This window comes from Oncorhynchus clarkii, chromosome 31 (genome assembly GCF_045791955.1).
Source record: "Oncorhynchus clarkii lewisi isolate Uvic-CL-2024 chromosome 31, UVic_Ocla_1.0, whole genome shotgun sequence".
Classification (NCBI taxonomy): domain Eukaryota; kingdom Metazoa; phylum Chordata; class Actinopteri; order Salmoniformes; family Salmonidae; genus Oncorhynchus; species Oncorhynchus clarkii.
Window position 1 is genome coordinate 29,918,474 of NC_092177.1, and position 22,883 is coordinate 29,941,356.

General features: G+C 41.1%; 2 protein-coding genes across 2 annotated transcripts in view; both read left to right on the top strand.

Moving 5' to 3' along the window:
- The window catches only part of LOC139391159 (vascular endothelial growth factor receptor kdr-like), an 80,240-nt gene extending 75,742 nt beyond the window's left edge, over positions 1-4,498 (top strand). The window contains exon 30 of the mRNA XM_071138720.1: positions 2,186-4,498. Coding sequence (XP_070994821.1) covers positions 2,186-2,369 — 184 coding nt within the window. The 3' untranslated portion in view covers positions 2,370-4,498. The remainder of the gene's footprint in view (positions 1-2,185) is intronic.
- A 14,401-nt stretch (positions 4,499-18,899) lies between these two features.
- On the top strand, positions 18,900-21,693 carry LOC139391136 (homeobox protein CDX-1-like). Its single transcript, XM_071138686.1, has 3 exons — positions 18,900-19,338; positions 21,206-21,351; positions 21,463-21,693. Exons 1-3 carry the CDS (start codon positions 18,900-18,902, stop codon positions 21,691-21,693), a joined length of 816 nt encoding a protein of 271 aa, XP_070994787.1.
- Positions 21,694-22,883: the final 1,190 nt, after the last annotated feature.

Here is a 22,883-nt window from a genome sequence, read left to right on the forward strand (position 1 = left end):
CTCTCTCTCCCTCTCTAGCGCTCTCTCTCCCTCTCTAGCGCTCTCTCTCTCTAGCGCTCTCTCTCTAGCGCTCCCTCTCTAGCGCTCCCTCTCTAGCGCTCTCTATCTAGCGCTCCCTCTCTAGCGCTCCCTCTCTAGCTCTCCCTCTCTAGTGCCCCCTCTCTAGTGCTCCCTCTCTAGTGTTCCCTCTCTAGTGCTCCCTGTCTAGTGCTCCCTCTCTAGTGCTCTCTCTCTAGCGCTCCCTCTCTAGCGCTCCCTCTCTAGCGCTCCCTCTCTGGCGCTCTCTCTCTCTATAGCGCTCTCTCTCTAGCTCTCTCTCTCTCTAGCGCTCCCTCTCTAGCGCTCCCTCTCTAGCGCTCTCTCTCTAGCGCTCTCTCTCTAGCGCTCCCTCTCTAGTGCTCCCTCTGTAGTGCCCCCTCTCTAGTGCCCCCTCTCTAGTGCTCCCTCTCTAGTGCCCCCTCTCTAGTGCTCCCTCTGTACTGCTCCCTCTCTAGCTCTCTCTCGCTCTAGTGCTCTCTCTCTAGTGCTCTTTCTCTAGTGCTCTCTCTCTAGCGCTCCCTCTCTAGCGCTCCCTCTCTAGCGCTCTCTCTCTATAGCTCTCACTCTCTCTATAGCTCTCACTCTCTCTAGCGCCCTCTCTCTCTCTATGGCTCTCTCTATAGCTCTCTCCGTTGCTCTTACTATAGCTCTCTTTCTATAGCTCTCTCCGTAGCTCTCTCTATAGCTCTCTCTCTATAGCTCTCACTATAGCTCTCACTATAGCTCTCTCTATAGCTCTCTCTCTATAGCTCTTTCTATAGCTCTCTCCGTAGCTCTCTCTATAGCTCTCCCTATAGCTCTCCCACTATAGCTCTCACTAAAGCTCTCTCTCTATAGCTCTTTCTATAGCTCTCTCCGTAGCTCTCACTATAGCTCTCACTATAGCTCTCACTATATCTCTCACTATAGCTCTCTCTCTATAGCTCTCTCTCTCTATAGCTCTCTTTCTATAGATCTATCTCTCTCTCTCTATAGCTATATTTCTCTCTCTCTATAGCTCTATCTCTCTCTCTATAGCTCTATTTCTCTCTCTCTCTATAGCTCTATTTCTCTCTCTTATAGCTCTATCTCTCTCTCTATAGCTCTATCGCTCTCTCTCTATAGCTCTATTGCTCTCTCTCTCTATAGCTCTATCGCTCTCTCTCTATAGCTCTATTGCTCTCTCTCTCTATAGCTCTATCTCTCTCTCTATAGCTCTATCGCTCTCTCTCTCTATAGCTCTATCGCTCTCTATAGCTCTATCGCTCTCTCTATAGCTCTATCGCTCTCTCTATAGTTCTATAGCTCTATCGCTCTATCTCTATAGCTCTATCGCTCTATCTCTATAGCTCTATCGCTCTCTCTCTATAGCTCTATCGCTCTCTATAGCTCTATCGCTCTCTCTATAGCTCTATCGCTCTCTATAGCTCTATCGCTCTCTCTATAGCTCTATCGCTCTCTCTATAGTTCTATAGCTCTATCGCTCTCTCTCTATAGCTCTATCGCTCTCTCTATAGTTATATAGCTCTATCGCTCTCTCTCTATAGTTCTATCTCTCTCTAGCTCTCTCTCTCGTTGTAGATGTGTGGAAATGCTTGGGATAGTATCGTTGTCAGTACTTGACTCACCAATCTAACATTTACTGATCCATTCTAGAATATAATCATTGTAATACACCACCCTGTCATTTCCCCACTCTCATAGTCAATGCAGCCAGTCAGTCATGTGATTTACCCCACTGAGAGCCGACCTTGGCCCCTGTGAGAGAAGTTCTGGAAACTCCTAGCAACCAGAAGACAATAGTAGTCGATTACTCATATTTGGAGCATTTACGGGAGTAGAAGAAGTCAACATCCGTGAGAGAGGCCAGAGAACGTGATTGATGATATGCTTCATGAACAATTATCATGGAAATGCATTATTGTTATATTTTTGTATTTTACGGATCCCCATTAGTTCCTGCCAAGGCAGCAGCTAAGTCAATTATATTTTACTGAGTCTGTGCTCTCTCTCTCTCTCTCTCTCTCTCTCTCTCTCTCTCTCTCTCTCTCTCTCTCTCTCTCTCTCTTCTCTCTCTCTCTCTCTCTCTCTCTCTCTCTCTCTCTCTCTCTCTCTCTCTCTCTCTCTCTCTCTCTCTCTCTCTCTCTCTCTCTCTCTCTCTCTCTAGGATGAAGGCAGTGAGTAGGAGTAAGGAGTCGGTGCTGACTGAGGGAGAGAAGGACAAGTACCTTCAGCCTGTCTCCTCTCTGGACTTCACCCTGGATGACTCGTCCCTGGAGCCCGGTCTGGAGTGCCACAGCCCGCCCCCTGACTACAGCTATGTAGTGCGCTACTCCACCCCACCTGTGTAGCCGTCGCCGTGGGAGACCCTCCGCCCCAGGGAGAATCTATCTGACTAAATGCCTCGAGGCCTTTCCTTTGTTTTCCTCTGTTCTGACTCGGTCTCCGGACCTCACAGCGCACCGTAAAACGGCTGCTGCCTCCGTCTTTTTAACTTCTTCCATTTCTCCCCGAGACTTGAGAGAGGGACACGTTTGAGACGCTTTATTACCACGTGAGATGTGTTACTTCGGGACACTCTGAGACACCTTACTGTAGATCTGCACTTAGTCTGCCTGCTTCCCATCAGCCCACTCTGCAGGAAGGAGGAAGAAGAGCCTGCCCTCTTCTGTAAAGGTCTCAGCCTGACCCAGAGGTTCGCCTATGTACTGCTGGCCTTCTCCATAGCTCACTCTGATAGCCACACATAACAGCTAGCTATGGAAAGATCCCTATAGACTTCTGTAGACCTATAGACAGCCTCAGGTATTCCTATAATCTACTGTGAACAACACCAAGAAGCACAACCGATTCCAGACTTGTAACGAATGACATTCCCATGAAATGTATTATTGTCAGTTTATACTGTAGTGTAAATGGAAAATGTGTTACCATGGGGATACAACATGTAGATGAGAAGGAAATAAGATGGGAGAATTAGGCTGTTTTCATTGATACTATTTTATTTCTGTACAAATATTTTATAGACTTGAAAACTGTAATGTGCTATTTTATTTTATTATATGTAATGATTATTGATATATGGTTGACAAAATATTTGTGTCACAGAGTTGATCTTTTCAAGCATATTCCTCAGGTTGACTTGAGCTAAAGCTCCCGATTATTATTATTATTTTTTTTAAAGCAGCTGTCAGACAGATTACAGGAACAGTTTGTGAATAATGGAATGTGCCCATCAGAAAAGATTTCTCACTTGAGTACTCCAATCTCCAGTATTCCCAGTCAACATGTTGTTGTTGTTCGGAATCTTTTTTCCCTTCAACTCAGATGGATATGGCCCATAGTCCCTTTGGCTCAGTCTGAGTAGTAATAGGTTAAACAGCCAATAGAATCCCAGCTCCCAGCGTCTCTGAATGGGGTTAAGGCATGAAGAGGACAGGAGAGGGCAGGACAGAGAGGAACATCACGCTGCTTTGGATTTAATACTACATCTCTACCGGGAAGCTATTTGAAATGAAAAGTTATATTTGGATTCCTTTCCCGATATGGGACTAACTCTGTGTATTATTGTTATGGCCGAGTGGAAAAAGGGAAATTGGATGATACGAGAGAGCCTGGTTTATTTGTATGTGTAAAAAGCTAGTTAAAAACATGAGCTTGGGTTAGAATTTCATATGAAGAGGGTCTATGAAAGCACCAGTGAAATAAACAATGCATATTTATTTAGGTTTATATTCTACAATGTCACTTATTAATTTCACACTGAAGATTTAACCAAAGGATTTGTACAAGCTGTCTCCTTGACAACACGATATGTAACATTCCAGTATTTAATTCCAGATGTATATTCCATTTGCACTGCTGAACACACTATAATTACATTAGTAAAGATGAAGGAATTGACTGTTTGCAAGCAGGAATGTTTGTAATGGAAATCGTCTGTTGCTGATCCATTTTGTTGTGCTAAAAGTGTGACTAAAGCTTGCAGGGCAGGCTCCAGGAATCCTACATGTTATCACCAGGCTGGTCACTATACTGGTGACTCCTCTAGCACGTTTAGTCTACGTAATTACCTTTAAAAACAAGGCTGAAAAATGATCAGGATGAAGAGTCTAAATGTTTGGATTATTCTAAATGTCTGGTTCAATTAGAATTCCAGTCACTCCAGCTAGTGTTTCGTTACACATAGGAGAGAGGGAGTAGCTTGTGTGTGTAAACTGCTAGATAATATTTTGCTGCACAATACCTTATTCTATAAGATTTATTATGAATGCTGTCTCTACACCCTTAAATACTGCCAAATGATGTTTGTATTGTTAATGTGGACTGATTGGGTCTTGTGTCCATTGTGGAGGAAAAAAGTGTATGCACTGATTTTGTTTTCTATCAAATATAGATTTTTGTACTCTAAATGTATTTGTATTATTAACTAAGCATAAGAAGTGAATAAATGAATAAAGATCGATATATTTATGCATTACTTCTAGTGCAGAGATATTTTTTGCTAGTTGCTGAAGTTGCTAACATTGATTCAAATATCAACCCTCAGCTTTCTCTAGGACATTCTACAATTTTCTACCCTCTGAAGTCCTGGCACCAGGTCATCAACACTATTTGAGCACCTAGCACAACGGTACAGACTCAAAAAATGTGTGTAGCACAACTTGTCTCTGGCTGGGAATGTGGGGATGGGTGAGGCGTGTGTCCACCGTTGGTGTGTGTCATCAGTAGGCTACTCTCCCCTCGTCCTGCTCCATGGACCAGCGAGACACACTTCCTGAGCGGGGCAAAATGTGCCTGTCACCGGGACAATGCCCCTCCAAGCGGGAAAGGAAGGGGCCCTTAATCATCCTGGTATGTCACCACGCAGAGGGCTTCCTACGAGGCCACGGTGCCCCCACCGCCGGCACAGGGTGAGTCCACTGAGAACGTCATGCAGGACAGGTTGGGCTCTCCACTGTCTCCGCTCATCACTCTTGAGATTCACTGTGTTTACAGATAGGTGATCGAGAATGCTTAACAAAAACACTCCTGATATACAGGACCAACGGAGTGAATTATTGAAGTCTCAAGCCAAGCAGTTCAGCTCCGATGTAAACTGATTCCGGAAAATGGAGTGTAAACAAACATGAGAAGCATGTTAGGGGTTAGGGACCTTAACACAACAGGGCATGTGTATTTACGCACGCACCTAGTACAGATGTAGGATCTTAATTTGATCAGGAAATGCAAAATCTTTCAAAAGCTTCTGAAGTTTGTCATTTTCACTGTTAAATTTCAGACTTGATTTGCCCTAACGAAAACTGTATCAACCCCTACAAAAATGTCCATGAATTATAATTTATGTAATAGTTCACATTTCCTATTACTGTGTGATTATTTTCCTGCTGTAACAAACTGGCTCAAATTAAGATCCTACATCTGTAGTTTCCCACAGACAGACACAAGCAGGAAAACCTCCCTGGGCCTTTCTTCAGGGCTGGTCACCAGACAGACAATGCCTCTTTTGTGAGTACTAAGCAGTCATATCTTCTGAGTAAGGTCAAATAGGAATCTCCTAAGACAATTGGCATTGCAAAAACTGCATTTGAAGCTAATAATGTGCAGAATATTGATAAAATATTATAATGTGTACTGTACAGTATGGATATGGAAGTTGTATTGCGTTAATTCAAAATATACGACAAACCAATTCCTTTAACATGCATCCATGAACCTTGGATGGCACTCTAATACAGGCAGAATTCAATGTGACACCATTGCTGCAATAAACTACAGTGCCTTTGGAAAGTATTCAGACCCCTTGAATTTTCCCACAGTTTCATACATTACAGATTTATTCAAAAATTGCTTAAATTATTCTACAATCTACACACAATACCCTATAATGAAAATAGGTTTTTAGAAAGTTTTGCAAATGTATCAAATAAAATAAAACCGAAATACCTTATTTACATAAGCATTCAGACCCTTTGCTATGAGACTCGAAATTCAGCTCAGGTGCATCCTGTTTCCATTGATCATCCTTGAGATGTTTCTACAACTTGAATGGAGTCCAATTGTGGTATATTAAATTGATTTGGACATGATTTGGAAAGGCACACACCTGTCTATATAAGGTCCCACAGTTGACAGTGCATGTCAGAGCAGAAACCAAGCCATCAGGTTGAAGGAATTGTCAGAGAGCTCCGAGACATGATTGGTCAAAGAGGTGACGAAGAACTCCACCAATCAGGCGTTTATGGTAAAGTGGCCAGACGGAAGCCACTCCTCAATAAAAGGCACATGACAGCCCACTTGGAGTTTGCCAAAGGGCACCTAAAGACTCTCAGACCATGAGAAACAAGATTCTCTGGTCTGATGAAACCAAGATTGAACTCTTTGGCCTGAATGCCAAGGGAACCTGGCACCATCCCTACGGTGAAGCATGGTGGTGGCAGCATCATGCTGTGGGGATGTTTTTCAGCGGCAGGGACTGGAAGACTAGTCAGGATCGAGGGAAAGATGAACAGAGCAAAGTACAGAGAGTTCTTTGATGAAAACCGGTTCCAGAGCGCTCAGGACCTCAGACTGGGTCGAAGGTTCACCTTCCAACAGGACAACGATCCTAAGCACACAGCCAAGACAATGCACGAGTGGCTTCGGGACAAGTCTCTGAATGTCCTTGACTAGCTCAACCAGAGCCTGGACTTGAAACCGATCAAACATCTCTGGAGAGACCTGAGAATAGCTGTGCAGTGACTCTCCCCATCCAACCTGACAGAGCTTGAGAGGAACTGCAGAGAAGAATGGGAGAAACTCCCTAAATACAGGTGTGCCAAGCTTGTAGCATCACACCCAAGAAGACTTGAGGCTGTAATTGCTGCCAAAGGTGCTTCAACAAAGTACTGAGTTAAGGGTCTGAATTTACTTCTGTAAATTTGATATTTCTGTTTTTATTTTTAATAAATTATCAATCCCCCAAAAATAGTTTTTGCTTTGTTATTATGGGTTATTGTGTGTAGATTTATGAGGGGAAAAAATGTTTTAATCCATTTTAGAATAAGTCAGTAACGTAACAAAATGTTGAAAAAGTCAAGGGGTCTGAATAGTCTCAGAATGCACTGTATGATGCAATGAATGGATAGATCTAGGAGAAATATGTCATTACTGGAACTGATCAATGAGTGGATATCTAGGAGAAATATGTCATTAGTGGAACTGACCAATGAGTGGATATCTAGCAGAAATATGTCATTACTGGAACTGACCAATGAGTGGATATCTAGCAGAAATATGTCATTAGTGGAACTGACCAATGAGTGGATATCTAGCAGAAATATGTCATTACTGGAACTGACCAATGAGTGGATATCTAGCAGAAATATGTCATTACTGGAATTGACCAATGAGTGGATATCTAGGAGAAATATGTCATTACTGGAACTGCTCTGCCAGTAAAGACATAAAACATTGTTAAGCAGAAACCAAATCAATTGAGTGGCGCTGGTCTTTCATAACAGAACCTCTCAAATGAAAACATCCATCTTGATAGTACAGTGAAAAATGAACGTTGCCCCTAAAACAGCTTTACTCAAGGTCGTGAGCATAGCCCACCATCACCAGAGTATATTGTTTGCCTGGTGATCAGAAACATGACTAATACACCACCTACACAGAGATGACACAAAAAAAACACATAAATCTGCCATCTGAAGCACCCAGGGCTTGTGACGAAGCATCATTAATACAATGCTTTGACTGCAAGCCAACACAAAACAAGCTGTTAGTCACAGTTTGTGTGTTGCCCCAGGTAACCCCATGGTCTCTGCAACAACCACAAAAGACGGACCTGTAAAAAACCATCCAGTTTGCCTCTAATTAAAGGGCCTCACCTATTGAGCTCTGTTTTCCTTTCTTTCATTTAACAGACGCCACCCCCGCCTCCCCCCCCGTAGCAGAATTCTACATTAATCACTATAACAGAGGCGACACATTGAGGGCCTTCTGAAACCATGCCAAAACACATTCCCTTCATCAGGGGGAAATTAAAGCAGCTTGAAATCCTATCATGTGCCCATTTGAAGCCATCCACCACACAATAATGCCCAATAACTATTCCCAGACCCCTTGCCCCGAGAAGGTGGACTGTGGGTCACGTCCGCACCTCCTCTCACCTAGAAGCAGAACAATGGCCCGGATGCTGTCTGCAAAGACAGACTAGCTGGAGCTTCACCCCACCTTTAAGCAGCAAGGAAGTATCACAAGCAACAATAAGTGCAACTAAATAAAGATTCCTCCCGAAAATGGACTTGGAAACTCCAGGGGTGCAGAACAAGGTGTACGGGTGTGAGAAAGAATCACTGTGTGTATAGACCATCAGAGTTCCAGCAAACATTAGCTGGTTCCTCTACCAACAGTGACTGTGGTTTGGGGCTTAAAGGGAACATAAATGTCTTCACTTTGTTATACTTAAACTCCTAAAATCCATTTTGACTGCAAAGAAAACGCATTGCATCTGCGAGTGTTTCAAGGCAAAGCAGAATGAGGTCTAGAAATAAAAGCCCTCCAATTTATCATTTCATTTGGACCACAGAATCCCCCAAAAGCTGCTCTACTGTAACTGCATTGTCTTAAACAGACCGCCCCTGTTGCCTGACATTGAAGAGAATGGCCTGCAAATCAACACAAGGGGAAACAAGAGATGGGTTTACACATTCATTCATTTATTCATGAATGATGTATGATCATTTAAGCCACACCAAACTGCTGAAAATGTTGGCACTGTGTAGCATTAGACCCAGAGGCGTTGAGGCTAAACCGAACTCTACACGTTCACCATCACAGATCTGAGGATGATGCTGGTTGGTTGGTTGCCTCCGCCATGCTCGACATTGGTTGATGCTGACAGGCAACAGGAAGTAGTGATGTGATGTCCAACATGGGGACCAGTTGACAGGGAGCATCCTAGACACAGAGCAGGCGTTGGTGGGTTGGCGGCCGGGATGTGTTGTCTTCCGAATGGAAGCCTCAGCACCACCAGACCCAGCCAGAGGGGTCTGGGCAACCAGGATTAGCGCAACACAGCCTGCCACAAATTTGGCTTTGTGCTCATAAATAGCTGCGGCGTTCCTCGGAATTGATTATGACAAAGTGGTCTCTGCATTTTCCCCATGTCCCCCTGATGGTTCCAGCACTGCGTTCTCTCTGTGTTCTCTGATGCCGTGGCAACACGGGTGAGCTGGTTTCACTGAGTTTTTCATTTGATTGGCAGGGATAAATATGCAGACATTCTCTCTCTGCCTAATGGTTGGCATACTTAGTCAATTACATTTTCGGTGAGAGCTAAGATGTTTTTGACAGATCTTGGACAAAAAACAAAACACATCATGTAGGTTTACAAGTCCAGTTTAGTCTGCAGTCTGTAATATTTGTGAAAACTGGAAGCAGATCTTCAGATTAAGTCAGTTTGTCTGATAAGCATGTAGTGTGTTTTCAGTTTACCCGCAGATACACAAATAGAGAACGACAGGAGGGAAACACGCCATGAATAGAGTAAACATTGTGCAATATCTCTTTGAGTTGATTAGTGTTTCCCACAATGGCATGCCTTTCTGATACAAATAAAGACTTCCACACAGGCATTCCATTGTTCCGCTCGTCTGTTTTTCAAAATCTTTCTTTAAAATCCTAATTGAGCTATGTCCATCTCATCTCCCTAATGCGCAACACATGAATGGAAATGAACCATACATAGAATAAGATCTTTGCTGTCGTTTATTTGGAAGAGTATTCAGTCTTGAAATGAGCTGGCTCTAAGGTGCATTTGTTGAACACGTGCATATCATGCTCTGTTTTTCTGCATTCCTTTTAGCTCGTTGTCATTAGTCATTTCCAGCACATTCTATCAAAAGTGACAATGACCTACAATGGCCTAGTATTTAGACAAAGCTACAGTGCATTCGGAAAGTAATCATACCCCTTGACTTTTTTCACATTTTGTTACTTTACAGCCTTATTCTAAAATTGATAAAATAATTCCCCCCCCTCATCAATCTACACACAATACTCCAAATGACAAAGCAAAAACAGTTTTTTTGTTTTGTTATTTTGCAAATATATAAAAAAAATAAAAAAAACACTGAAATGTCACATTTACATACACTACCTTTCAAAGGTACAAAACATACATGAAATGAGTTGCCAATTTGTTGAGGTAATCTGAAGAGATTTCACCCCATGCTTCCTGAAGCATCTCCCACAAGTTGGATTGGCTTGACGGGCACTTCTTACCATACAGTCAAGCTGCTCCCACAACAGCTCAATAGGGTTGAGATCCGGTGACTGTGCTGGCCACTCCATTATAGACAGAATACCAGCTGGCTGCTACTTCCCTAAATAGTTGTTGCATAGTTTGGAGCTGTGCTTTTGGTCATTGTCCTGATGTAGGAGGAAATTGGCACCAATTAAGCACCGTCCACAGGTTATGGCATGGCGTTGCAAAATGGAGTGATAGCCTTCCTTCTTCAAGATCCCTTTTACCCTGTACAAATCTCCCACTTTGCCACCACAAAAACACCCCCAGAACATCACATTGCCTCCACAATGCTTGACATTTTTTCTTCGTCTCACGAATGTTCTTTGTGATCCGAACACCTGAAACTTAGATTTGTCTGTCCATAACACTTTTTTTCCAATCTTCCTCTGTCCAGTGTCTGTGTTCTTTTGCCCATCTTATTATTTTCTTGTTATTGGCCAGTCTGAGATATGGCTTTTTCTTTGCAACTCTGCCTAGAAGGCCAGCATCCCGGAGTCGCCTCTTCCCTGTTGACGTTGAGACTGGTGTTTGCGGGTGCTATTTAATGAAGCTGCCAGTTGAGAACTTGTTTCTCAAACTAGACACTCTAATGTACTTGTCCTCTTGCTCAGTTGTGCACTGGGGCATCCCACTCCTCTTTCTATTCTGGTTAGAGACAGTTTGCACTGTTCTGTGAAGGGAGTAGTACACAGCGTTGCACAAGATCTTCAGTTTCTTGACAAATTCTCACATGGAATAGCCTTCATTTCTCAGAACAAGAATAGACTGACGAATTTTTGAAAAAAGTTATTTGTTTCTGGCCATTTTGAGCCTGTAATCGAACCCACAAATGCTGATGCTCCAGATACTCAACCAGCTACAATAGTCATTTACAACATTAACAATGTCTACACTGTATTTATGATGAATTTGATGTTATTTTAATGGACAAAATGTTTTATTTTCTTTAAGAAACAAGGACATTTATTCAGTACTTTGTTGAAGCCCCTTTGGCAGCGATTACTGCCTCAAGTCTTCTTGGGTATGATGCTACAAGCTTGGCACACCTGTATTTGGGGAGTTTTCCCATTCTTCTCTGCAGATCCTCTCAAGCTCTGTCAGGTTGGATGGGGAGCGTCGCTGTACAGCTATTTCCAGGTCTCTCCAGAGATGTTTGATCTGTTTCAAGTCCGGGCTCTGGCTGGGCCACTCAAGGACATTCAGAGACTTGTCCCTAAGCCATCCCCTAGTCTGAGGTCCTGAGCGCTGTGGAGTAGGTTCACCAATAATATCTCTGTAAGTCCCCACAGCTGTGCTTATTAGGGGATATATATATATTTTACCACCAGGTATTAACAAAGAAGAGTTTGGTCTTGCCTCAGTGGGTTTTCTTACTGCGGCTAGACTCATACTATGTAACTGGAAGAGCGCAGCTAGTCCGAAATCAACAGATTGGCTCAAACTCATGGTGGAGACTGCATCTTATGAATCAATGATAGCAAAATTACAGGAGAGGAAAGGGAAATGTAGTAAGATATGGGAACACTTTTTGAATTATATAAGGGACGTGCGGATGAGAAGCTAGGGCATAAGTTAGAAAAAACATGTTTTTATTTTTATTGTTATTTGCTTTTATTTGCTGTTTAATATTCCAACCACTGATATATGGTTGAAAGGTGCTGTCTTGTTTGCTGTCTTGTTGAGTGTTATGTTTTTGTAGTTATTCGTGGTATGTAATGTCATGTTGATCAATTTATAAAAAACTCCATTCATATTTCCCTTGATCCTGACTAGTCTCCCAGTCCCTGCCGATGAAAAATATCCCCATAGCATGATGCTGCCACCACCATGCTTTACTGTAGGGATGGTATTTGCCGGGTGATGAGCGGTGCCTGGTTTCCTCCAGACGTGATGCTTGGCATTCAGGCCAAAAAGTTCAACCTTGGTTTCATCAGACCAGAGAATCTTGTTTCTCATGGTCTGAGAGTCCTTTAGGTGTCTTTTGGCAAACTTCAAGCGGGCTGTCAAGTGCCTTTTTCCTGAGGAGTGGCTTCCGTCTGGCCACTCTACCATTAAGGCCTGATTGGTGGAGTGCTGCAGAGACGGTTGTCCTTCTAGAAGGTTCTCCCGTCTCCACATAGGAATTCTTGGGCTCTGTCAGTGACAATCTGTTTCTTGGTCACCTCCCTGACCAAGGCCCTTTTCACCCGATTGCTCAGTTCGGCTGGGGGGGGGCAGCTCTAGGAAGAGTCTTGGTGGTTCCAAATAACTCCTAATTAAGAATGATGGAGGCCACTATGTTCTTAGGGACCTTCAATACTGCAGGAATGTTTTAGTACCCTTCCCCAGATCTGTGCCTCGACACAATCCGGTCTCGGACCTCTACGGACAATTCCTTCGACCTCATAGCTTGGTTTTTGCTCTGACATTCCCTGTCAACTGTAGGACCTTACATTAACAGGTGTGTGCCTTTCCAAATCATGTCCAATCAATGGAATTTACCACAAGTGGACTCCAGTCAAGTTGTCGAAACATCTCAATGATGATCAATGGAAACAGGATGCACCTGAGCACAATTCTGAGTCTCATAGCAAAGGGTCTGAATACTTTTGTAAATAAGTTATTTAAATGTGCAAACATTTTTTTTTTTTACTGTTTTCACTTTGTCATTATGGGGTATCCAGGCTGTATCACATTCGGCCGTGATTAGGAGTCCCATAGGGCAGCGCACAATTGGCCCAGCGTTGTCCGGGTTTGGCCGGGGTAGGCCATCATTGTAAATAAGAATTTGTTCTTAACTGGCTTGCCTAGTTAAATAAAGGTTCAATTTGAAATTTAAAATTGTGCGTACATTGATGAGTACATTTTTTTTTTTAAATAATCAATTTTAGAATAAGGCTGTAACGTAACAAAATGTGGAAAAAGTGAAGGGGTCTGAATACTTTCCGAAATGCACTGTATTTGATGGAATGAAATACTTGTATTACTCCTTGATGACTACAGCCTATGAGTAAGTTGTTTCGCTCACTTAAACAGTGTAGAGTAAGTTTCATCAATCTATAGGTGACTAGGACAGGACCTAGTGGAGGCGCAGCTGCTGATACACATACAGAGCATTGTGCTCTGAGAGGGATGTCTTCAACTTGAAGTTTCCTGTACATGTTTCCTCTATGAAAATCCTTCACGTCTCTTGTAATATCCTGTCCTGTAGATGCACAAAATGTTCACTGTAAATCTAATGATAAAACACAGGGAGGGAAAAGGCTGTTTCAACAAGCTAGCAAAACACCCCTTTCCTGTTATCCCCTGAAGAAAATGATTGAAATACTTGAACCTAAGTTGGGCTTCAACAAGCATCCTGTTTGAACTTGAGTGCATGTGAAGACGTTACATCCCATCAACAAACTGAGAACCAGTGTCTGTTGCTCTATCGGCCTTACATGGGTCAGTCAGAGCAGCGACTCTAGAAATACTAGCACAGGGTCATGTTCGAGCACTTTTCCTGCAGCGATGTCCTGGGGTCCATCTCAACAATATCTCTGGACTTATGCAACCAACTAAAACCTTGTGCTTCTCCAACCTCATCTCGAGACGCATTTCTGTTCAACATTGGGATGGTAGCAGAAACGAGATACACAACATTAAAAACACCTGCAACATAATTTAGTTATATTAAACATAGTTTCTCCAACAAAACCTCGCTGACATATAAGATGTTCACCAAGTACACAAAACATTAGGAACACCTGCTCTTTCCATGACATAGACTGACCAGGTGAAAGCTATGATCCCTTATTGATGTCACTTGTAAAATCCACTTCAATAAGTGTAAACGAATAAGTGTAAACGAAGCCTTGAAACAATTGAGATATGAATTGTACGTGTGTACCATTCAGGGGGTGAATAGGCAAGGCAAAATATTTAAGTGCCTTTGAACAGGTAGTAGGTGTAGGAACACCGGTTTGAGTGTGTCAAGAACTGCAACTCTGCTAGGGTTTTCAATGTTCAAAAGTGTCCTGTGTGTATCATGAATGGTCCACCAACATAAAGACATCCAGACAACTTGACACAACTGTGGGAAGGATTGGTGTCACGGTCGTCCTCCTCTTCATCTGAAGAGGAGAGGCGAGATGGATCGGAAGACCAAAATGCGGCGTGGTAAGTGTCCATGGTCAATCTTTAATAAAGAAAGTAGTGAACACTGAAAACTATACAAAACCAGTAAACAAAATAACAACCGTGAAGCTAATCATATGGACTGTGCTGAAACAAGCCATCAACATAGACAATCACCCACAAACAAACAGTGCAACCCAGGCTACCTAAGTATGATTCTCAATCAGAGACAACTAATGACACCTGCCTCTGATTGAGAACCATACTAGGCCGAAAACATAGAAATGCCCCAAAACATAGAAAAACAAACATAGACTGCCCACCCAACTCACGCCCTGACCATACTAAATAAATACAAAACAACGGAAATAAAGGTCAGAACGTGACAATTGGACTCAACATCGGCCAGCATCCCTGCGGAACGCTTTTGACACCTTGTCCATACCCCAACAAATTGAGGGTGTTCTAAGGGAAAAAGTGGGTGCAATTCAATATTAGCAAGGTGCTCTTAATGTTTTGAACACTCTGTGTATATACAGTGCCTTCGGAAAGTATTCAGACCCTTTGACTCCACATTTTGTTACATTACAGTACCAGTCAAAAGTTTGGACACACCTACTCATTCAAGGGTTTTTCTTTATTGTTACTATTTTCTACATTGTAGAATAATAGTGAAGACATTAAAACTGTGAAATAACACATATGGGATCATGTAGTAACCAAAAAAGTGTGAAACAAATATATTCTTTAAAGTAGCCACCCTTTGCCTTGATGACAGCTTTGCACATTCTTGGGATTTACCTGGAATGCTTTTCCAACAGTCTTGAAGAGGTTTCCACATATGCTGAGCACTTGTTGGCTGCTTTTCCTTCACTCTGAAGTCACGATGGGAACCACACATGCGGAGATCATCCGTTCACCTACTTTGCTTCAAAAAAAGACATGGTGGTTGGAACCAAAAATCAAAAAATTGGATTCATCAAACCGAAGCACAGATTTCCACCCGTCTAATGTCCATTGCTCGTGTTTCTTCGCCCAAGCAAGTCTCTTCTTCTTATTGGTGTCCTTCAGTAGTGATTTCTTTGCAACAATTCAACGATGAAGGCCTGATTCACGCAGTCTCCTCTGAACAGTTGATATTGAGATGTGATTGTTACTTGAACTCTGTGAAGCATTTATTTGGGCTGCAATTTCTGAGTCTGGTAACTCTGATGAACTTATCCTCTGCAGCAGAGGGTCTTCCTTTCCTGTGGCAGTCCTCGTGAGAGCCAGTTTCATCACTGTGCTTGATGGTTTTTGTGACTGAACTTGAAGAAACTTTCAAGTTCTTGAAATGTTCCATATTGACTGAGCTTCATGTCTTAAAGTAGTGAAGGACTTTTAATTTCTCTTCACTTATTTGAGCTGTTCTTACCATAATATGGACTTGGTCTTTTACCAAATAGGGCTATCTTCTGTATATTACTCCTACCTTGTCAAAACACAACTGACTGGCTAAAACACATTAAAAAGGAAAGAAATTCCACTATTTAACTTTTAACAAGGCATGTGAGTTAATTGAAATGCATTCCAGGTGACTACCACATGAAACTTGTTGAGAGAATGCCAAGAGTGTGCAAAGCTGTCATCAAGGCAAAGGGTGGCTACTTTCAAGAGTCTCAAGAATAAAATATATTTTGATTTGTTTAACACTATTTTGGTAACAACATGATTCCATGTCTTATTTCATGGTTTTGATGTCTTCACTATTATTCTACAATGTAGAAAATAGCTAATGAGAAGAAAAACCCTGGAATGAGTAGGTGTGTCCAACATTTAGACAGGTACTGTATATATATATATATAGATAGAGAGAGAGAGAGAGAGAATATGGATTCATTGGACTTATGGAAGTGTTGGAATTTTGAGACTACATTACCATATATGTTAAATGTCCATAGTGATTTGGGGTTTACAGAGACAGAGGAATTTATGTGCAGAGGGGTTCACTCTGTCACCAGCAGAGGGCAATCACTGACAAGCAGTTGTCACAGGGAGCTGCACAAACTACACTGTTCTGTAATTAATACCTTTGTATGAAGATTCAATTTACACGTATTTATAACTAAATCCACACATAAAAACATACATAAAAGTGCCCCAAAAATATAGAAGTAACTCCAACACATCCTGTGGTTACGCATTGTACAAACCTATGGAATGCACTTATCAAGGTACATACAGAGGGATATCAGCTGATGAGTTGGATTCAGTAGGGGATTTTTAAAAATTATTTATTTAATGTAATGAATATTATTTTTGCTGTTCTGTTCTGGGAGGACTTGTACATCATATAGGCCTACTGTAAAAGCAATTATTTGACTTGTAATATAAATTCAGCACTTTAGAACTGTAAATGGCTCTCAATAAGTACCTTTGCTGAAGGCATCAGTGTATTGTGCACAAGTTGCCAAACATACTCCATGGTGAACAGTATCTCATTCTCTGGTAGATGGTGCCCTCTTGAGGGGACTACATGACAGTTGTTAGAGATGGATTTCACCTCTGATTGCCCACTGATGGGAGTTCTGTATCCATCCACAAGGGAGCAGTGGTCATCAATTATCTCAGCAAAAATATCCTTACACCAAGGCCTGAGGAAATGAGCAATTTCTTGCTTACAGTCACTCAATTCACCTGACCTGTATCAATGTATGGTCATTGAGATTCAGATGCCATACAGATCTCTATTTGTTTCCACACTTTGCATACTTTGAACAGAAAAAAGCACCATGAGGACAAATATTTGCAGCAGGGATGATGCAATAAATATATATTTTTTAAGGTTAGGGAAATGTGCCACTTTTAAAGATGTCAATATAAATTAATGTAATGTGGCTGTTTGTAATTTTGTCTTGCCTTTTAATAATTATTTGTATTTATTTTTGATTGAACCTTTATTTAACTAGACAAGTTACACGTGTTGTTGTTTTGTACCATCGAGGACCGCTTTGGAAACAAGACGTGTTTTAATTAATATTTGGAAGTGATATCCACTGGGTCCACATTGTATATTTTGTTGTATATGTCTGTTACCCAAATAAATTCAATTCAATTCAACCTTAATCTCCATCAGGGTTATTTGATGCTAGCCGATTCCTACAGTCTCTTGTGAAAACACGTATCAGTCACCAAATATAAAAACAACAAATGATTTCAAAGATATACATATTTGTAAGCCTAGTAGGCCAATGTACATGTGTTATTAGTAGGCCTGGGACTAGGCATATGTTTGACAATTGTAATTCGATTTGTGTTGATTTGTTTTATGGTAGATATTGCAATTAATTTGAGATGTATTACGGAATCTCTTCTGCAAAAGAGGGATGGATAACAACCAAGATCATGCCAAATATAATGGCACGCACGGGAGCAAGACCACATTGTCGTTGAGCGGGTGTCATAGGTGACACTTCAGGTTCCTTTAAACCGGAATTAGCTGCGAAGTGCGACCTTGAAGTGTTGAAGTGCGAATTAGAAGGAATGTGAATAGTTGGCCTTGTTGCAGGAGAAAATATCATCATACTTAGCTGTACCTCCTTTGTAAGTGAATAGCTTTAACAAACACGATCGGCTTCTGAAGGCGTGAAACGTGGCTGCGGACATGGGATACGTTGCGTGGGAGACGTTGCGTTCGCAAAAACATTCAACGAAAGGAGAGGAGTGTGACCATGCACGCTCTGACAGCGCTGTAAATGTTTAATGCTATCTTTTATTATTCTCTGACACATAACAAAATGAAAATAACACAATCAAGAGGCTGACATCCACAATTACACTTTATATCATTAGTAGCCTACAATTCTAGCGTATAATATAGCACAGTAATAGCCCTGTATTAAAATTAGGCTCAGGCTATCACATCTTACTTTCTAAGGAATAATGTTTGCAGCTTCAGAGTAGGCTTAAATAAATACAAATGTTGAAAATTGAACATGTATTTCAAGCACACTTCAATTATACATAGGCCTAAAAGATAGGTGTAAGGCCCAACGTCATCAGGAGCATATTAATTTAAGCATATTGTTTGTTGGTGAAGTTGCAGTTCAATTTCGCAATTATATTTTGATGCATGCCGATAATATTTCAGAGTTGAAGTGCAGGGTTTGCTCTATTTGGGGTGATAGGTTTAAAAAAAATGCGCTAGGGGACAGTGGGTTTGGCAGCATTATTGACTCTTCTTTTGAATGCAAATCATCAGGGTTTGAAGACTCATCTGACGTCAGGAAGGAAGACCATAATATATCTTTAGCACCACCACCTTGTCAACAGCGCCACATTATGTGAGACAGTATCAAGTCAGGAACTAGTTCGCATGTCATTTTGGGGAGCACCATTGGACTATACACATCAGAACCATAGCAAGAGGATTGTTTTTTAGATTTACAGAAGGAGTCGCCCGGAAACTATGTCGACTTGAATGTCACTTTTGTAACTTTTTTTTCAAATCATGTATGTGGGATACCTTTTGGATAAAGAAGGCAGCATGTATCACCAAGGACCTGTAAGACGATCGGGAATCAACATCCCACCACAGAACTTTGTTTCCACGCCACAATATTCCGACTTTACTGGATACCATCATGTGCCAAACATGGATACTCATACACAGTCTTCGGGGACTTGGGGAGCTCCTTATGTCGCACCGAGGGAGGACTGGGGCGCCTATAGTCTGGGGCCTCCTAACACTATTCCTACGCCCATGAACAACTCCTCGCCGGGACAAGTTTCCTATTGCTCACCTGAATACAATCCCATGCACGCGCCAGGGTCAGCAGTATTGCAACCACCTACAGATAATATTTCTGTTGCTCAACTTTCCCCGGATAGAGAAAGGCGCAATTCTTCTTACCAGTGGATGAACAAAACGGTGCAATCATCATCTACGGGTGAGAAAGGTCACAAGCAACTATATTGTGTCAAGACACGCATGCCACTGTTAAAATTATTCGTGCAATGAGCACAGCCTCAACTCATGTCAAACTACATCTTCATATTTACCTAAGAAGAGCCGGACATTTTATGTTTTCTCTTGCATGGAAATGCATAATTGTGCCGGCTCATAAACTTGTGCAACAGGTAGTATTTAGAGAATGGATACAATATAAACATTAATTGCATACTTTAAGTGATAAATCTCACTATAAAAACGAATAACCTCATGCATAACACGTAATGTGTACATTTGGGTACATTTTAGGTGATATTCGTAACGAATTGCTAACAATAGCTAATTCTCCTTTAATTTGTAACTGTTCGTGGTCTCAGAACGAATCATTTAATCACATTTTAAATGAGATGTCACCATAATTACACAGGTGCATGTGAAATGTATGGAAATTGATAATTCAGTTTGGTGTTAGGCTTATTTTGAAACATGTAAGATACAACTTCAAGGCACTAAATTGGAAATTGCACCAGACTCAAAACAGAAGAGAAAATAGGAAAAGTATAGGCACTCGATCGAACGTATCAAATTAATTATGGACAATGCAACTGTAAGCCTCCTAATGGTCTGATAAAGTATGATATCAATTACAACATCTTAGTTATTTTCTGATACAGGCCTATAGCCTTGTGGAGGAAACGATGAACGTGTCAAGAAAGGGCGCCAGGTGCTACTTGTAATGCTAATTTCTCTACTCCCGTCGACTAGATGCGAGGTCTACTTTTCTTGCTACATTGTCTCTAGTTTTGAGGGTTATCCGTCAAATTCAGGCGGCGACCCCTTTCAACACCTCGTTTTACTTTGATATGCACCAAAGTGTCTTCCTCGTCTCCCATTCTTCGAGAGTTATATTGCCGGAAAGGGTGGCGTTTTTCACAGCAAATACATGTATTTGACAAATATATACAAAAAAATAGAATTGTAGACTATATTTATCAATTAAGTCATAATATCGTATGAGCCTCAATTAACTCGTAAATTTTGTTTTATAGCCTATTAACTTGTCAAATCACCCCCATCCACATTTAAATATTCAGAAAATACAATTGTATAGCCTAGGTGTATTTTTCTTGTTAGGCAAGCCCATCAAATGTGTTATTAAGTGTTTAATTCTAGGAGGCTATCTCTAGCCCTGTAAAACTTACCAAGCATGACCTAGGCTATAACTATGAATATCAAAATGTTTCAATGTTGTTCTAAACGACTAATATTATTTTCTACCTGCAAAGGTGCTGACGTGTTTATGGTTTATCAACAAGAGCGACCTGATCCAAGCCAGAGAGATGTCTGCCTTGTAACTCCTTTATGTGTCGTGTGTTGCCTCTTAACACATCAATGGAGTTTAGGTAAAATCTCTGAGACTCTTTGTTCTGCAGTTTGTTCAAAAAGGGACATCAAAAGAAGATCAGTGGCTCGATTAGCATAGCTACCAACAAAGCAACACAATCTAGATTAACACGATAGCCACCACTTCAGTTGAAAGCGCCTAAAGACGTGTCATACACATTTAGAGAGTTATTAGATAAACGAAGAATCAAGTTTAATAGGCGTTTTGATAAGTAGCCTGTTGATTATCCTACCTCTCTAGTATTACTTGCTATAAATAGTAAAAAATTACAAGGTGAATTTAAAAAATAATTAACTTTAGAGTTGAAATAGGCTATTGCCCCTGTATTCATCAATCATTTGAATGCCATGAAATTGCATCGTTGCTTTGCATCATTTTCGTTGTTCAGTGTGACGGCTATTTAAAAATTAGGCACACGAAGCATAGCCTGTTAAATTCTCTGAATTTCTCACAATTTCAGGCAAAACAAGAACGAAGGAGAAATACAGAGTGGTTTACACCGATCACCAGAGACTGGAGCTGGAGAAGGAGTTTCATTTTAATCGTTACATCACTATCCGTAGAAAGTCCGAACTTGCGGGGAACCTGGGCCTTTCAGAACGACAGGTAAAACCAATTAATTGATAGAGCATTAGGACCCTAGACTTGACAAATCAAATGATAAATCAAAGATAAAACGAATGCAATTTTGACACGTTTTTCCTTTTACATTTACAGGTGAAGATCTGGTTTCAAAATCGCAGAGCCAAGGAGAGGAAATTAATCAAAAAGAAAATGGGGTCTGATGGCAGTGGAGGATCAGTGCACAGTGACCCGGGTTCAGTGAGTCCTCTGCCCGTACCAGGCTCACTCAGTCCGTCGGATATTCACGGCTCTCTCTACCCACCCCCCGGAATGAACAACTTGCCATCTATTAGGAACATACAGCAAGTTACTGTCACTCAGTAGAATCGAATTTAGACCATTCAACACAACTGAGCACTCCAACACGCTGAAAGGACCGTTCCTCAAGACTTGGATTCCAATGGATTATTCAAACGTCCTGAAGAACATGTTGTGGATTAGGAGATTTCGAGAAACAAGATGATTTATAACTGCAACGAAATGCTGGAGGCTCTTGAAATATTGTTTTTATAGAATAGTTCTAATAATAATTCCAAAAAACCCATACAAAAATCAACATATGGTTCAGACATGTAATGCTTAAATTGTTTGTTTGTGTCTGAGTTATTGAGATATAAATATAATTTTCTGTAGACTATGTAATGAAGTGTATAAGTGTTTGTAAATAAAATAAAAAATCAGGTACATTTTATTTGAAATTGATCTGGAATGAAAAGGGATATCATTAATTTGGAGCTTTTATAATGGCTTGCCAAACTATGCATTTTCTTCTCCAATTTGATTGCAAAGCACACTTTCGTAACGTTTTTCTACAGGGACAAGTAAACCAGGTTTTAAGTGAGATACGGGTTTAACGTTTGTTTGATGTTCAAAATGTAAATAAAATGTGTTTTAACGTTACCTTTTTCTACTTATTTCATTGACTGGAAAAGGATAGCTCACTTTTGCAAAAATGACCAGACTAAGTGTGCATACTGTTTTCAAACAGACTTCATTGTTTATAGTTTTACCTACTCTTAATATTTGATACCTATAACCGCAAACAAAATTAGATCAGTTTATCAACCTTCTATGTCGTTTCCAAACTATTAGGATGGGATTCTGTCAGCCCAGCATGTGCCAAAGGCAACATTTGATTGTTGATGTGTAACATTAAATCGGAAGATATTGTCCAATAAATTGCACCAGATAAAGTGCAATTGGCCCAAGCAACTTAATTTAGCCAAAGCAATATACATGCAACTTAGACAGTTACTTTTTGTAAAGGACTCTAGTGTCAAGTTTTAGATTTTTGTAGACTAGACCTACTATGCTCGTCCAAGTACAGCAACTGACAACTGTCAAACTGTCTTCTCAATTCATGTTGACCTTTGAGCCATTATGATGTAATATAGACTCTACCCACTGGGCACAGAGGTCAGTTCTAGGTCTATTCCACGTTGGTTCAACATAATTTTATTGAAATGACAGGGAAACAACGTTGATTCAACCAGTGTGTTCTGGGTGTCTGGTAT